The sequence below is a fragment of the Urocampus carinirostris genome, chromosome 7 (assembly GCF_059441175.1).
Source record: "Urocampus carinirostris isolate Australia breed hairy pipefish chromosome 7, RoL_Ucar_1.0, whole genome shotgun sequence".
Lineage (NCBI taxonomy): Eukaryota > Metazoa > Chordata > Actinopteri > Syngnathiformes > Syngnathidae > Urocampus > Urocampus carinirostris.
The window spans coordinates 39,892,560-39,910,766 of record NC_142355.1 but is presented as its reverse complement, the minus strand read 5'-3'; the positions used below and the strand labels follow the sequence as shown (position 1 = coordinate 39,910,766).

At 42.8% G+C, this 18,207-nt stretch overlaps 1 protein-coding gene across 1 annotated transcript; it reads right to left on the bottom strand.

Moving 5' to 3' along the window:
• Positions 1 to 324: 324 nt before the first annotated feature.
• slc15a5 (solute carrier family 15 member 5) lies at positions 325 to 17,797 on the bottom strand. Its single transcript, XM_088340701.1, has 10 exons — positions 17,786 to 17,797; positions 17,259 to 17,697; positions 11,260 to 11,482; positions 9,336 to 9,505; positions 7,581 to 7,801; positions 4,583 to 4,769; positions 4,198 to 4,386; positions 3,072 to 3,203; positions 2,878 to 2,986; positions 325 to 466 (listed from the first exon to the last, which is right to left on the bottom strand). Exons 1-10 carry the CDS (start codon positions 17,795 to 17,797, stop codon positions 325 to 327), a joined length of 1,824 nt encoding a protein of 607 aa, XP_088196827.1.
• Between the last annotated feature and the right edge of the window lie 410 nt (positions 17,798 to 18,207).

Sequence of the window (18,207 nt, the reverse complement as noted above, 5' to 3'; positions counted from 1 at the left end):
CGGTCGATCCCATCATCACCATGCGTTAATGCCAAAAAAAGCACATGCAAGTGTTCATACTGACATCAAAGGGTGCCTTCAAATAACCTAACATGGGAAAGGAAGCTCTAAAAAGGAGAAAATATTTTACATAAAAGAATGACAAGAACCTCCTAATTGCCCTAATATGAAACCCAAACCCAATTGAACACAAGTCAGCCTCCAAATTGTAGCGCAGAACCTTCACATTTCCTCACAAATGACAATAAAACGACAAATATACATTCAATCGAAAAGTACAGTAGGCAGCGCCAGCGCCACAGTGCAGTTGACTTTCTTAGTCAGTCAGATGATAGAATCACAGGAATTTTGTGTGTACGAGCGGTCCAACGTGTCATAGTAGCGTAGGCAAGCTTTGTACTGACGAAGCTTCTCTGTAAGTGGGCTGATGGTCAAAGCTTTACCACGTACACTCAGATCCATGTACCTGGCAGAGGAAAAAAGACAAAACAAATTCACATCACAAACAGGACATGATTTTCCCAATGACATATGCCAGACATCAAACAAACAGCCCGCGGCTGGATCCAGCCGTTGGATTATTTTATCCGGCCTACCATAAATTTCTGAGTATGTCAAAAAAGAAGTGAGTCTATAGGTCATTTCTTTCAAAAGTTTTGATTTTTTTGAATAAATGCTTGTCCCAGATCAGAAAAACTTGTTTCGGCTTCAGAGCCAAACTGAGTTTGACCTCCCTGACGTATCCCAGGAAAATGAGAAGACATGCTTACTTTTTGAAAATAACAACCCTAACATAGACAATGAATGGTGGCCACACAAGTTACTGACACACGCTACTACAACCACTTTTACCTCGTTTTATCTAACGTTTATATCACTTTTAGGGAATTTAATGGCGAACATATAACCAAAACCACTTCGTCTTGCATTTGTTGGGAATGTAATACAACTTAAACCATTCCGTCTTTGTATTTGTTGTGAATGTAATCGAACGGTAATGCACGCCGTATACAAATCACTTTTGAGCAGGTAACATGTTTATTTTGCCTTTTTCTATTCAAATCGCTCGTATTGAAACTGTTATGCACTCTACCATAAAGCTTATTTCTGCATAATAAGCTTTACGGTAGAGTGCATAACAGTTCTCAAAAGTGATTTATATACGGTGTGCATTACCGTTCGATTACGTTCACAACAAAAACAAAGACGGAATGGTTTAAGTTGTATTACATTCCCAACAAATGCAAGACGAAGTGGATTTGGTCATATGTCCGCCATTACATTCCCTAAAAGTGATATAAAAGTGAGATAAAACGAGGTAAAAGTGGTTGTAGTAGCGAGGGGATGCAAATCTCGGCAGGGATGCATTTCTCGGCATAACACCGGGCTGTAGAAATCATAACCGCTCAAGACACAGTCCCGTGAAGATCAAGATTTCAAGCTATGGCACCGAAAAAGCCAATATGTTATTATTGTAATAGTTTTTTCATTTTTATTTTATTATCTTGTTATGAAATGAAAAGAAATGTCAAGAAATAAAAATGGATTAAGAAGAGGTCACTACGGTGACGGGGATCCATGTTCACCCCTTGACGTCTCGAGCACAACTGACGTGTGCTCGGCAAATCGCGCTGTATATACGCGGAGAAAGGCGTTTGACCGTCACACGCGTAACACGCTAATTTCACGTAATAACACCGCGATACAGGCGCAGAACATGCTGTGACCGTGCTCCACCCACGATTACCTGCTGAAATTTCGCGTCCTACCCACGTGTAACCACGCCCTGGCCGCGGCCATAGCACGTCGTTCCGCGTCATTTCCGCGTCATTACCTCGTGTGCCGCCCGCGGTTAACACATGGTCTAAAGTTTTGAGCAGCGCAAAACTTTTTCGCGCGGCCAACCACGTGTGAAGTTCCGACCACGTGTAAAGCACTGCTGTATCTCGTCTATATGGCGATCTCAAAGCGTCCAACAGCGTCTGCCTCACGGGCAGAAATTTCTGGCCGTGATTCAGCCTCGATACGCCCGTGAAAGGCTGGGTGACCGGGCCCTAAAGTTTTGAGCAGCTTCGCGCTGCCAACCGCGTGTGAATATCCGACCGCGTGTAAAGCACTGCTGTATCTCGTCTGTATGGCGATCTCAAAGCGTCCAACAGCGTCCGCTTCACAGGCAGAAATTTCTGGCCGTGATTCAGCCTCAATACAGACGCAAACGGCTGTGTGACCGGGCCCTTACCTCCTACAAAATGAAATGAAATGTTCTGCATTTATATAGCGCTTATCAATGACTTCCCAAAAGCGCTATACATTTCCCAATAGCGGCCTTGTATTGCAGCCATGTAAGACGCTAACCTGCTTATTGGGGGTATTAGGGGTTCAGTGTCTTACCCAAGGACACTTCGACATGTAACACGTAGGAGCCGGGATTCGAACTAGGATCCCTTGATCCCAAGACGAACGCTCTACCTCCTGAGCTACTGCCGCCCCAATCTCACTAGTCACTATTCAAACACTGTGTCCTCGGCTCTGTGCTAGTTGTTTGTCTTCCATGTTCCATTCTAGGCACTCTTGTCTCAGCTCCTTGTTATTCCAGTGCTTGCCCTTCCGGATCATGAGTAACGCCTGACAAACTCTCGTGGCGTTGCCTTTGCTATTTGGACTTAGTTGTCATTGCCTGCATCTTGAACCATGATCATTGCCTCACTACCTGACCTTCTGTGTACCAAACCTTGCCCTAAAAGACCACCGTTTTTCTGTACCAATCAGTGTTTCTGCACGTTGCTTCCTCAAAGGGTTCTTAACACTTTCCCTAATTAGAGAAAATCATATTCGGGACCAATACCAACACAATCGCCCAGCCCCACTTTTATATACCTGTGCGATATACTCCAAAACACCAACGTATTAATCATCATCAGTGTGGCCAGGACGAAAAAGAATCTCTCCAGATTTCCTTCATGCAAGACGCTTGGATAAAAGGACCCTGCAGTCAAGGATTGAGGGGTTTTAAAAGACATTTATTCTCCACTGAGGGATTTTAAGTACTCTCGTTATAAGAGTTTATTTACCTCCAGACATGAAGTAGACCAACTGAATGCAGATTGCTCCTAGGAAACAGCCTCCTCCATAGGACAATGTGAGAAAGTGCAGGGAGATTCCTCGCATGTGCCCTGGAGTCAGCTGGAAAGAAATGAGGGTACCTGCCGTGGAGAGCACAAATGTAAACTACAAAATAAGACTCCAGCTCATTATTTCCCCTCTATTTTGTTCTTTACTCGTTCAGGAAGGAGGAAGCAAAAACATTCCCATTCCTCCGCAAAGCATTTGGGAAGGGGAGAGAATAACACAGACATACATATTTTCAACAAAAGGAGTCATGCTCCCGGATTATACACCCTCCGCCTTACTGACCCTCTGAAATCAATTGTCTGAGGTAATGAACCGTTCTTTTGTGTTCATGTTGTGTAATGGAACATACATTCCTACAGAGGGAAGTGTGAGAGAAGGAAAAGCCGCAAAGGCAGGTGTGAGAGTTGGTTGTGGGGAGTAAGAGGGAGAGTGAAACACAATACTTGTATGGCAGCAAACTTATTTATTTTGCAAGTTCAACCTTAGTTTGTTGTTTGAACCAGTTCCAATGTGACAGTTCTGGGGTTAGTGAAAAACATTTAAATAAAAGACTTGTCTTTCTTGTCAACTTGATTTTAGTTATTACTTGTGTTTATTGTGTATTTTTTGTTGATAAGTTACTGGAAAAGCGCTATATAAATGCATACCATTTATTATTTACCATGGCTTTCCAAAATTCATTGCAGCCTGGTCAACATGTGTGCCTTGTGTGTGACCCCTTTTCAAGGTCTTTTAATATTTCTTATGCATTGAGTTATTCCTTGCCCTTATGTAGGGTTCATATCAGGGGATGTAGTAATGGCCGTCTGTGAAGTCCTTTGTTACTTTTTGTCATTAAGGGTAATATAAATTAATGTGGCTGGACATGACTTTTGTGCCTTATAGTGATGACGTGGTATGCACACAGTACAGTCTTAATTACTGTGGGAATCCTTCCCTTTCCCCCGCCAATAAAGTGCAAGTGGAAGGGGCAGGGAGAAGATAAACAAGACTTAGTAGGGCAGTTGAAAGAGGAAACAACAAAATTGGGGCTATGTCTTCACCCTCAGTTTGGCTTTCACTCACAAGCTGGGGTGACCAGAGATTCAGCCAGTCCAAGTAGTATGTACTGCGGCGCCAGCTGGAAACAAGGCATAGACGAGACTTGCAGAACCTTCCCGGAAAGGGTTTGCTCCACCAACGGGAAGGCCTTTCTGTGCATCTCCGATAAGCCTGCCACCAGGACGGACAGGGCAGCGCATGCATGTCCTAAAGCTGTAAGGGGAGGATTAAATAGGTTGGGGTGTTGAGACAGAGGGGCTGCAGAAGGAGAGTCGCAAGACTAGTCATTTCCAGAGAGAAGAGGGAGGACAACAAAGGCAGAACAAAAAGGAACATGTTTAGATGGAGAGGATGATGAACACCCAGTCGCATCGCTCAGTGGTGTGAAAAGGGGAAGGTAAGTACTCACTGATGACTCTAGTGGGCGCCAGTGGAGTTCTTGCCTTGGAAAGCGAGCAGCTGTTCACACATTCGATCAGCGGGGCCAATATGAGCAGAGGTAAAATGCTAATCACGTTCATAGTGCCGATGGGCAATAGAACGTCGCTCAAGTGGAGGTTGGAATTCATTGCCTGCAGATAGTATCCGGAAGGGATCTGCAGGGAAGCACAGGGAGGAAAAAGAATTGAGACCGAATCTCGGCTTTAGAGTTGAGGTCCAACTTTATTTCAAGAAAGAACTTGTTTTTGAGACTAATTAAGTCGTACCGTGAAGTTCCAGATTGTATATAATGATGAATTACATAATGATGCTATCAGCTGTCTGGATTTGGTTCATACGTGCAATTTTGTGACCGCTAGCATAAGCTCAGAGCTTTGCAGAGGTGGCTGCGTGCATTATCTGCAAGCATCACCAACACAACTGCTAGCTAGCGCTGCTCAGTAGGCATACAAAACAATGCTTAGTCACACTGATTGGTAAACAAAATGTTGAAATCCGGTTAGTGTCTCACTAACTGGTAAAATGCATATTTGTCTTTTGTCTTAGGTTATAGTTCTTCTGGGTAATAATTGTATTATTTAATCAGAAGAACATTACATTAATCATTGTAGTTGTTTTCAATGCACCTTATGCTTATACACATATTTGAATGAAATATTATCCGTCAGTACTTTTCCATTAATGTTTCCAAGTGCCCTTAAGTCTCAGAAAACCTTCAAAAGCCAGATAGATCCAGTCTGTTTTCTTGCGAAGAAGTCCCTCCCTGGGTTGTAGCTCCTGCGAATAATGGCGAGCCGAGTTTGTGGGTCTAGCGGGGCGGTAGGTTGAGGGAGGGCCGAGCCTAATTTAGCCTGCTCGTCTGCAAGGTCGTTACCCGGGAGGTTGCAGTGACCCGGGACCCAGATAAGCCAGATGCTCTTGGATGGGGAGAAGGCCGCAATTGAGGAGTTAAGGGACAGGAGGGAGGGGTCTGTTGTATTAGGGTTGGAGAGAGCTTGGAGGAGGGACTTGCAATCCGTGATGATGGAGGCTAAGGACCAGTCCATATTGTGGTCTAGCCAGGCGATTGCAGTGATCATGGCAGACTTTTCGGCCTGAAAAGAACTGCTAAAGGCCCTTGTTGGCGCATGCCAGGAGTGGATTAGTGTGTTGCCTTTAAAGATGACCACTCCGGCTCCTCCATTCTCCGTACCGTTGAGGGTGGAACCATCGGTGAAAATATACAAGTCGGTTGGGCCCAGATCCGCAAGTGTTTCCTCTGCAGTGGCAAGTTGTTGGGCAGGGGATGCAGACTTTGGGACGGGGGTGAAATGGATGGGTGGTGGGGGCGCCAAAGGCCACGGAATATTAGGGTCATGTACAGACTCCGAGTCCACTGGCGTGAGGTTAAGAGAGGATAAAATGGGGGTTGTGGAATTACGCCAGTCCTCTCTCTTGAGGCGTTTAGGACCGTGCTTTTGGAGGAGTACTCTCCTGTGATCGTTGGGAGGGAGGTGGAACCATTCATCATCTTTCCTAAGGCTGGCAAGCTGAAGTCGGGAGGAGAGCGGTTGGAGCTGGGCTTCATGGAGGACAGCGTTGATGGGAGTAGATCGAAGTTGGCCCGTGATTGCTCGAGCCGTGTCCGATTGTGCCCTCTCCAGTTTCTGGATATTGGTGTTGGAGGCCCAGGGCGCCCAGGCAGGAGCTGCATATTCAGCGAGCGATCTGACCGTGGCAATGTAGATCGTCCGCATCTCCAAGGGCCGCCATCCCCAAGACGTTCCGGTCAGTTGTCGCAGGAGAATCAATCGTTGCTTCATGACTTGGCTCAAGTGCAGGACATGCTCATTGAAGGTCAGTCGGCGATCGTATCGAACCCCCAGGAAAGTAGGAGTAGGATTCATCTTGAGTCTCGAACCCCCTACAGTGATGTTTGGGCACCAAGAGGATTCCGCAGCGTCCATGGAAAAGAAGGCGACTTCTGACTTCGCCGTGTTGAGGGTGAGATGATTAATAGTGGCCCATTGGTTGACTTTGGCCGCCTCTGACTCTAGTCTCACTGCCACTTCTTCTTTATTACGGCCGCTACAGACCAGCGCCAAGTCATCAGCATAGCCGGAGGATGGAGGGTGGAGGATTCGAAAGAATCTAGAAGGTCGTTGATGTAGATGGTAAAGAGGAGTGAAGATAAAACTGAGCCTTGGGGGAGGCCTTCTTTGAACGTCCGGCAACGTCCCGTAGTCCCATTAACCCTCACACATGCCATACGATTGGTGAACCAGGCCTTAGTCCACTCAACAAACCGGAGAGGTACGCCAATGTTCAGCATCTTTTGGAGGAGATTGGCACGCCACATTTGGTCGTACGCCTTGCTGAAATCGAAGAAGGCAGCAATAGAGCGCAGACGTTGTTTTGACTGGAACCCATCCATGATGAATTGAGACAATCTGAGGCATTGGTCAGTGGTGCCTTTCCGGAAGCCTGCCTGCCATGCGCTCAGAATCCCATGATCCTCAAGCCATTTTGACAGGCGGTTCACGATGAGTCGTTCCATAGTTTTGCTGATTGTTGAAGTGCGATTGGACGGTAACTCCCGATGAGTTGAGGGTCTTTGCCTTTTTTGTGGTACGGGATGATCTCCCTGCTGCGAGACAGTAAAATGTTTATTCTGGCCGTAACTGGCACCTGGGCCAGACTTTAGGGCATGGCTGGTGTTGGGTATTCGTGATTAGTTAGGAGTAAAACGTAGAAGAGATTAAATAAAGGATGGTGTTAGTCTTGTTTGGGATTTATGTATATATATATATATATATATATATATATATATATATATATATATATATAAGATGACATATTCCTAAAGCTCTATAAATTGAAATTTGCCTGGGAAGCTAGTTTTTTGAACAAGTGCATGGGCTATTCATGCGGTGGCTTACCTGGCACCCACGGGCACCTACGTTTGTGACCCCTGCCTGCCAACTTGCCTGAGTGACACAGGCTCTGTACATCAGTTGCAGTCCATAAAGAGGGAACAGCTTAGCCAAGACTTTGACATTCTCCACGTGGGTCTCACTATAGCGTCCGCCATTGTTTTCCTTGGCCCGGTCCAACCAAGACGGCACATCTCCGCTGAGGTGGCGGTGGTGAAGGCAGCACATTTTGAGAGAGTTCAAGAATACTCCAAGCGTGGTCAGCAAGGATCTTCCTTTGATGGACACAACACGGCAGTTAAGTGAGGTGCCAAATAAACCAAAAATAACTATAAGTAACTATATTCTGGTGCGTCTCAGACTCAGCTAAATTGGAAATGCGGCACCATAATCGTACAATCAATACATTTTATTACTGACCACAATTGCAAAACATTGGTGGCAATGGGGTTTGAACCAGATAGCAGTCGTAAGAGCACCGAATCCTAACCACCGCTAGGAACATGGATGGTTGTTATCTTTTGCATAACATTTCATGCAACGGGAATTGAACCTGGCTCACTGCAGGGAGAGTGCCGAATCACATGGGACACATGTTACTCAGGGAAAAGGCATATCTCATATGACAGTATTTTCAGTCACGGCATGATGTCCTTTTAATAGATGTATTAAAAGAATGAAAAACAAAAAGTGATTAAGAACTGTTATAAAGTTTTGTTCCTCTTTTTCTCAGCTGAAACTAAGCAATACAAGTGATTGTTAGGGTCTAACAATTCTCTCACCACAAGAGGGCCCCAACCAGGGTTTGAACTGGGCCTAGTTGTACCAAATTATCACACACCTGTGCCCAATTATCATGAACCCTTTAAAAGGACATTTTAGATCAGCAAACTTTGTCCGGTCATTTTGAATTCTTCTGACATCCTCGTGTCATTTTCACATACACCACAACGCCAGGTCTGATTTCTTTTGTTTCTGATTTGTTGTTTGGACATTTTGTTACTTTAACAAGAACACAGGCCTTCGCTTGTCTCCCTCTAAGATCGCAGTGAAGTGCTACAGGAGGAGACTTTTGTTTGTCTGTTCACCCCCTCTCTCTCGCATTTGGGTCCCCTGCTTGTACCCGTCGTGACACTGATCAAATGTTATGCAGTTGCGACCAGTGACTGATCAATCAATGCAAAAATATGGTACATATTTTGTTATATGTGCAACACTAGCGCTTACTATAGTACTAGTTCCATGTGCCTTATAGTCCGATGCACTTTATATAAGTAAAAAAATATAATGAAAGACTATTTTGGGGGGTTCACCTTACATTCCGGTGTGCCTTACATTGTGGAAAATAAGGTACTCTATAACAGTAAAAACAAATAGACCTATGCCACAAAATGTATTCTTATGACTTAAATATGATAATAACAAGTCCATCCATCCATCCATCCATTATCTGCACTGCTTATCCTCAGTAGGGTCGCGGGGGTGCTGGAGCCCATCCCAGCCATTTTCGGGCAGTGGGCAGGGGACACCCTGAACTGGTTGCCAGACAGTCGCAGGGGACACAGAGATGCACAATTCACTCACTCATTCATACCTAGGGACAATTTGAACCAGCCAATTAACCTGAAATGCGTGTCTCTGGAATGTGGGAGGAAACCGAAGTGCCCGCAGGAAACCCATGCAAGGACGGGGAGAACATGCAAACAGGAAGGTTCGATGTCATGACATCAGAACTGTGCCGTGGACATGCTAACCACTTAGTCGCCATGCCGCCATAATAACAAGTCATGTTCTTTAATTTGACTTTACCTTTCTTGGGTTTGTAGGTGAGTTTGTTGCGCCTCATGTGTATGGCAATGAGTGCGAGCAATGCAGAGGTGAAAGGGATTAAAAAGGCCAAATTTTTGGCCACAGATTGCTGTATGTAAGCAATACCCAAAAACACAACAGTGGAATTGAGGTTCACCAACCAGTAGAACCTAAACACAAGACAAAACTAAAATCAGGGAAAAATCAAGACTTCAAGCATTGGTTTTTGTTTTCCAGTTTGTGTGTGAAATGTATTCGTAACAATCTAATGCAGTGACATGCAGTCAGGGGAGGCAGGGCAAGCTGTGCCTCACCTGTCACCATGCTTTAGTTAAATGTTAAAGTTTTTTATGATGTAACTTCATAATTTTGTCATTTTTGTTATCCAAAGTCGCTGGATTGTCACATTTTATTTTGAATATTATTAAGTATCGTATTACTGTGTTGAGCAGATGCGGTGGGGCACACAATTCTCTTGCCTAATGCAATAAAATACAACGATCGAATTAGAGTATAAATAAGACAAATGCAAGTCAAGCCATCTAGGAATTTTCCTTTAATTGCATGGATTATTTTTCATAATGGAGAATTACCTATCTTTCAATGCTTTTATTAAAAAAACAGTAGTGCATATACTTCATTTATAAGTTAAGGTAAGACAATAAAACGTTTATATATCTTTCTTGCTCTCCCAAATGATGAATAAAATGTACAGTAGGTTAATTTATTTGTGTATCTGACTGTGCCTAACCAGACACAAACCCTTTATGCACATCTCTGTTCGAATGCTTAATCGTGTATTCATATGATATGAAATTTTCCAAAGAAGAACTTGAAATCAATCTTTGCACAATAAATACCCAATATTTGAACACTCCGTATTTGTACTGAATTCTGCATCTAACCAAGGCCCAAGTTCTTATATGTACTTAATTTCAAATTAAATAGTAGATAATATAGATAGATATATATATATATATATATATAGATAGATATAATGCGAGTATTAATATTAGGAATCTGTGTAGTGTCTATTCTCAGCTTTAAAACACTTGTCATCGCAAATCTTCAATTGGAGTTAATATTGTTTTACTTTGCACATCAAATTGAACATTGAATTGGCTTACTTACCTGTACAATGTTTTTACATTTTCAACTTTAAATAAAGTTTCATTCATTCATGCATTTTCTTGATTGTTTTACATCTTACTCAGCAGTTGAGTATTTTTTTTGGCAAACACTTGTACTTGAGGACATTGTTATGTGCTGCTCCCTTTGAATAAAAACATAAATAGATGAGTAATCCTTGCTGACTTGCTGTAAGCTTGCTAACACCTTCACATATTATACTGTTTGGTCTTAGGTGTAAGCCAAATCAGATTCAAGTTCTTAGTCTCAGTATCGCTCCCTGAAAAACAATTGGGTGCCTCACTCTGCATCTGGAGACGCTCAGCACAGTGTTACATTGCATACCAAATGTATTAATAATATTTATATTATAATGTACCAATTCAGCTATTTTCAAAAGAAAACCCCCCAAATATTGAGTTTGAATGAGAAAGAACTTTATCACTGACTAAATATAACCACTACATAGATTTTTATTTTTAAATTTCCACGATGACAACTGCCGTCTTGACTGCATGTCACTGTTTTGAAATAATTCTACTCCTACTTGAGTATGATTTTGGTTACCTTACCCACTTTTTTTTAACTTTACTTTACTTTACTCACAAAGTAGGTAACAATGTACAGATTTTACAAGGGTAGGAACAAACGTTTTTTTCCAACTCTTTCTACTCCCTTTTAAACAATTAAACTGTGCCAGATGATGATCAATTATTAGTGTTGCATTTTTTAATCTAAAAAAATTGTGTTAACTGTCTAACAAGGCAATGAAAACCAAAATACTGTGGATGCATACCAGTTGAAGAAGCGTAGTAGCTGGTTCTGATTGTAGCTCTGCAGGCTGTAAGCACCCAGGGGACAAAGAATGGCCCGGATGCCGCCGATTCCTAGCGCAGCAGCTAGAAGGCCCGTGTAGAACAAAGCTTGCTGCTGTTGAAGTTCTAACTTGTGACTCATATGATGAGTGTCAATGTAAAAGTCTTCAAAAGGGAACGCTACCACAGGTAACATAGCCGTACCTGTAGAAAATAAGATAGGATGAAGAGGTCGTGAAACGTCAGCTCACTCCGGGATGAAATTTCAAATTGCATATGAGCTAACGTACATGCCATGGGATAGTCATTTAATACTCATTATTTCACAACAAAATAGTTTTTCCCCAGTGATTTTGGATCTAATATCAGTATTGTCACACACGGCTGCCTGTCAATGCTGAGGTCCGTCTCATCTCTAAAGAGCCGGATGGAGCTTTACAATGAAAATCAACAGCGACATCAGTGAGAAAGATGCTGCATCTGAGTCAGATCAGGAGGCTTCTCCTGTTTCATTTATTTAGTATTCCTACAGTAGCATTTTTTTGTATTTCTAAAAGGGTATTTCTGTAGTATTTCCATAGTATTTTTTAGTGAGCATTACTGCAGTAGAATGTTGGGGTCATTTGTTTGAATAAATCATTAATTGATACATAGACAAGTTGAATATTTCCTTTAAGCTCCTCCCGCCTTTTGGAGCACCATACTGCTTCAAACTCTACAATGATTTCGGCCCAGGGCAAAGTGACGACTTCCCTATCCTCAAAGAAGAAGTAGAGATGGTAAATAACTTACTTAAGAATTGAAGGTCTCCAGGAATGTACAACATCCCATCAGAACTCATACAAAATTGTCAAGAACCAGAACAGGAAACAGGGAGGAGAAACAAATCCCGTAACATTACTCACAGTTTATTGGGGAGAAGAGGAATGAGTGCTCACTCGATCGTGGGTCTCGGAAGAAGATTGAGCGGAATGAGGAATCAAACAGATCGGGCCGAAAATAAAACAGGATCAAAACACAGGCAAAAACAGAGATTCACAGGGCTTGGCAAAACAAGAGCAAAAAAACGCAGGCAAAATGGGGATTCACAGGACTTGGCACATCACAACAGAGTCTAGCAGGAGTTTCGCAGACGCTTTGACAACAAACGACTCAAAGGACGGCGTTTAAGTACTCCTAGGGAGCAATTTGTCAACGCGTTTCAGCTGGTGTCCATGAGCGGGGCCAATTGGGCGCCGTGGGAACCGTGACAGAACCTGGCACCACCCGGCGGTGCCAATTGGGCACCGTGGCAACCGTGGCAGAAACTGGCGCCACACGGTGGGGACCAATTGGGCGCCATGGCTACAATGACAAAAATGTTGATGAACAAACTATAGACAGCTTGACAAAGTTTTGCATAAAGATCTGGCAAACAGGACAGTGGCCGTCTGCATGGACAAAATCGCTAGTAATTATGCTCGCAAAGATAGGAAACCTTCAACTGCACACTGTAAAGCGCTTTGGGAAGTCATTGACTTGACGAGCGCTATATAAATGCAGATCATTTCATTTCATTTCAACTGTGCTCCAACTACAGAACCTTAATTATCATCAGCCATGTAGGTAAAGTGATGCTAAAGGTCCTACTGCACAGACTGAAACCGCAGGCTGAAAACATTTTAGTCGAAGAACAGGCAGGTTTCAGGGAGGGAACACCACAGAACATATTATTAATCTGCGCATCCTATGTAAGAAGTTTAAACAACACAAGAGAAACCTCTATCAAATAGAAGTCAAACATGGGCCAGAAGCTAGTTCAGACCATTGAACAGCTTTTTGCCAATACCAACAGTGCTGCACTGATCAATGGTACCATTGGAGCGTGGTTTTGAATCGCAGTCGGTGTGAGACACGGCTGTGTTCTCTCTCCAACTTTATTCAACATCTTCCTGGAAAGGATCGTGTCCGAAGCTCTGGAGTAACAGGACTGTACAGTCAGTATTGGGGGACACAACATCACTAACCTCTGTTTTGCAAATGATATAGCCGGATTTACAGGAACTCAGAGATCTGGTCAATTGCCTGGAAATAGCATCGTGCCAGTATGGGATGTAAATCAGCACAGAAAAAAAACAAAACAAAAGAAATGACCAGAAAAACCCACGGTATCACCCCAAACATCACCATATACCAGGGGTCAGGAACCTTTTTGACCCAAAGAGCCATAAAAGCAAAAAAGGTTTTAAAAAGAAATTAAGAAAGCCATACCATATATTTTCAGACGAAATTCAAAAAACTGCCAAACACGCTCTCTACACAAAAGCTAATTCTTCAGCACATTTTATTTCACTGTGTGTCATTTGATGATTTAATCAAATGTATGAAATTATAATAATGCTGAATCCTCTGTCCCAAATCAATGTAAATATGCCATTTACAATGTGTCTTCCACCTTCAGTAAGAGTGTTGAGGCATTTTTTTCCATGAAATTTGTCCTTAATAACAGTTTCAAAACAATGTGCATGCAAAGTTCGTTTATAAAAATGTCACAAATTACTGCAAACGATAAGTATATCGTCATATTCACTTTCGGTGTAGACTGCACTGAGCGAGAGAGAGAGAAGGAAGTGCCTTACGCTGTGTGCAGGGATCCGCCCACCTGTACCGCTCACCCAATCAAAGTCGTTTGCCAGCGTTTTTATTTATCAGTTTAAATTGTTTCTTATCGAATTTCTGCATTAAGTTACTTCGGCTTCATATAGACCAAAATCGGGATGAAATCACTTGACTTTGGAACGCCACAGAGAGATGTGCTATAGTTACATTTTATTTCGGAGCCATATGTACTCATGAAAAGAGCCATATATGGCTCCCGAGCCATAGGTTCCCTACCCTTGCCACAGACCAATGAAAGCTAGAACAAGTCACCAAATTTAAATATCTTGGAGCTGTCTATAAGAAGAGGGGTCAGAACCAGACATCAAGGACAAGATAGCTCAAACCACAGCCAGACTTTGATTGATTCTATATGGGGGCGCCCCTGTTCGGCTGCGGCTACATCGGCTCGCTACAGTTTTTTACACTTCGGCCATAAGACCCAGTCTTCAACTCAGTTTTGACGGCGCACAAAGTCGGCTCGAACTGCAGATTAATATACGATCGCAGTTTTTTTTGCTGGATATGCGATAATCCAGATATCAAGCGCTCGGTGCTACGACCACTCGGGAGTGTTTATTAGCCACGGACTGCTATGTCAACAAGACCCAGCGGCCTACAAAGCAGCGGAGCAGAGTGGCAAGACAGCGGCGTGACCGGACGAGGAAGCGAGGTTGTCGGGCCGGGTTAACAGCTAGGCTAAAGGCTAAACCCTTCAAAACGCCTCTCCCATCCATTTTCCTCTCCAACGTTCGCTCTCTGGACAATAAACTGGACCATTTAACAACTGGAAGTGGCATCAAACCGCGAGATGACGAACTGCTGCGCTAAAATTCTGACGAAGACATGGTTAATTTTATCTATCCCGGCTGACGCTCAAGGAAACTGCGGGTCAGATCGACATTTCGTTCTGTATACACATGTACACGAATGACAATAAAGTAAATCTGAATCTGAATCTGAATCTGAACTTAAACCCAAGAACATAGCAGTGAAATCAAACATCAGACTCATGCAGCCACTGGTCACTTTCATCTTAACCTACGCTTGCGAGTCATGGACTCTAACAACATAACTGAAAAAGAAAACCATTCCATGGATGTGCAATGTTACAGGAAACTTCCAGGCATCAGCAACCTAGCCCATGTGACAAACAAAAAAATCAGATGGCACATTGGACCCTACGAACAAGTGTCAATTGTACGCAGACAGAAGCTTCAGTGGTATGGTCACGTCACAAGATCATCAGGCCTGGCCAAGATACTTCATCAGGGCACAGGCCAAAGGGGCAGGAGGAGAGGAAGCTACAAGAAAGGACTAGGCCGACAACATTAAGGAATGGACTGGTGCCAACTTTGCCATGAGCTAATAACAGGACAGGGGCTGTCAACAGTGGAGAAAGCTGTCAGGAGTTGCGCCCTCAATGATGCCCCGACGACCCATGGAGTTAAGGGATCTGTGAATTGTGATATTCATTCATTTAAATGCCTAAATAATTGATTTCATGGCATTAAAATATCTTAAATATAAAGTCAAAAGTATACTAAATGCAACGTTCTTTCCTGGACAAAGAGCCTTAATATGTCACAAAAGCAAAAGTGTCATGTCATCGCCACAATGTTTATTTTTCTACAAAAATATGGAAGCCACAAGTAATGGAATGCGTATCATACGATGTGATTCTCAAAATTTTGGAACATTATAGTTTTTTCCCAGGTATTTAGGATCTGGTATCTGGTATTGTCGAACGCCCCTGCCTGCCGATAAGGAGGTCTGGCGACCAGGTAATGAAGGTGCTGTCTGCGTCAGATCAAAAGGCTTCTGCTACTGATAACATTGGAAACCAGTACTATCTGTTTCATGTGGGGGAGCAAACACTTACCCAAAGAAACAGCCTTTTTTAGCACCCATTTTCGGTTGCACCACACAATATAGTGACACCTAGTGGTCAAATACGACACACTTTTTCTGAGATAAAAAAGCTTTTTCTTATCCTCTCTTTTTCCTTTCATTCATTCATTCATTTTCTCTCTCTCTCTCTCTCCCTCTCTCCCCCCTCTCTTTCTTGGATCTACTAGTTTGGCTTTGTGAGTTTTTTTGCCATGTATCAAGCGAGCTAAAATGAGTTTGACACCCCTGCTTTAAGTGCAGTGTTCTCGTTTGCCCGCGTCCCTGCGTCCTAGACGCATCATTTTTGCTGGGGACGCATAGTGTCAAAATCAACGCCTGGGACGCAACTTTTTTGACACAATTTTTTTTATTATTACCCGATTACTATTTTTTAACAGATTTACCGCACTCCAAACTTTTCGTCAGGCAGATCCGCCATTGTTGTTTTAGTCTCGCGGTTCGAGTTTTTGTCTGCATGCCGATCTCGGCAAACGAGATCTCGTTGCTTCGAGATTACGTCATTGTTGTGGTGATTGTCTTCGAGTGAAAGAGAAGTAAGCCTCCGAAAAAACAGTTCGTATTAGGTGCAAATCAACACAAAATTGGTAATTTCTTTAGTGTCAGTAATAAGTCGAAACATAATGCAGAAAGTGATAACAACGGCAATAATTCCGGCACGAAAAAACGGTGGAGAAATTCTTCAGAAGATTGCGGGGCAACGAAAACACATGTGTTGAAGCGAACGATTTGACGAAAGAAAATAAACAAAAGAATACTCCTACCAAGAAAAGGACTTTTCTGCCAAAATGGACTAAATTATATTCCTGGTTGCGCTATGAGGAGGATGATAATGGAGGCTACATGATTTTCCAAATCTCATTCTGTTGGCGCAGCTTGTAATGACATCAGCCGTACATACTGCAGGTTGTGAGAGGGATTTCAGCATCCAAAACAGCATCCTCACAAAAAAGCGAAACCGGCTCAATATCGCAACACAACACCAGTTTATGAAGGTGAATCTTGCCAAACAATTCGACCCTGAGAAGGCATTACAACTGTGGTGGGATAGCAAACCACAAAGAATATATGAACTGAAAAATCTGAAGTGATAACTGGTTTGTATTACCTATTAGGTGTGATGATTAAAACTGAATTAATATTTAGATTTATATTACATATTTGTCACCAAATTACAATTTCAACCTCGATAACACTAAATTTTCACTTTTCAGAGGTAAAATGAACACTGTAAGTGAAATGAAAAATAAAATGAAAATCACTGGCCAGTAACTCTGGGTGCTCAGCACCCTCAAAGCTCTGAACCTAAATTTGCCCTTAATTTAAAAATGCAGAAAAACACACATTGAACCTATTTAAAATCATTATTAGCAATTTTCCAAAATTATTTAATTACTCAAAAAGGTTCAAAATGATCTTTTAGATGGTATCTTACCAAAGAAATGGAGAAATGCACACAAGTAGAGCACCTTGGTTCTTCCTAAGCAGGTTTCAGCAAACCATCCAACCAAAACCGGCGTGAGCGTGCTGGCGCCGATGAAACACAAGTTGAGTGTTGCTGCCTGGTAGTTGTCGTAGCCCAACTTCACCGTGCAAAAGAGAATCATGTTGCACACAATGCCGAAAAAGGTGAATCTTTCACACAGCTCCACCAGCAAGACACAAATAATGACTTGAAGCTTCTTTCGGCCCCCCGGCTGCGCCAGACTGTCTGGACGTGGAGTCTTGGAGGGCCGCTGTTGATAGCGTTTGCCCACTGGAGGTCTTTGAACTTCTCCTGCTACCATTTCTCCTGCAATGTGGTGAGCGGGCTCCCTCCGGAGATGGATGTTGTCTGTCAAACTGCAAAGCCCTAAATGTGAGGTCTCGGCATTCTAGGAAAGGACCTGCTAAGGACAGAGGAGGCGGTTAACTCATTCAATGCCAGACATTTCTCTCAAATGGGAAGAGCCGGTGCCAGACACTTTTTGCCATTTTGACTCAAGGGCTACAGAACATTTAGCTCTGTAACTGCCGAGGCAAAAGAAAGCTTATTTTATTGGAGAAAAGTATGTTTTTAGCTTTTACCTTTCTTTGGTAAACAACAGTTGAACATTGCTGAGATTGAAAAAAAAAAAACATGTTTCCAAGAAAACTCACGAGAACATTTTTTGTTTTTGTGAAAGGTTGCAAGCAGAACTTTCACTTTGGTGCTTTTTTTTGCATTTTGATACCTCCAATATCTAAAGCAGGGGTCCTCCACCTTTTTGCAAGGTGAAAGCTTTTATTGTTACTTATTAGCGCAAAATCCACCCAGTTTGATATAGAATTCTAAAAAATTACAACTTATTATGCTGTTACTATGTTGTTATTGTCACGGTTACCCATTGCCCTCAATTGGCCCT

Excerpts from the sequence above, each read along its gene's own strand:
- slc15a5 (XM_088340701.1), bottom strand. Across the intron at positions 4,387-4,582 it reads GGCGCCCACTAGAGTCATCA|CTTTAGGACATGCATGCGCT; the intron begins GTGAGTACTTAC and ends CTCCCCTTACAG. Across the intron at positions 3,204-4,197 it reads ATCTCTGGTCACCCCAGCTT|GTACCCTCATTTCTTTCCAG; the intron begins GTGAGTGAAAGC and ends TCTCCACGGCAG.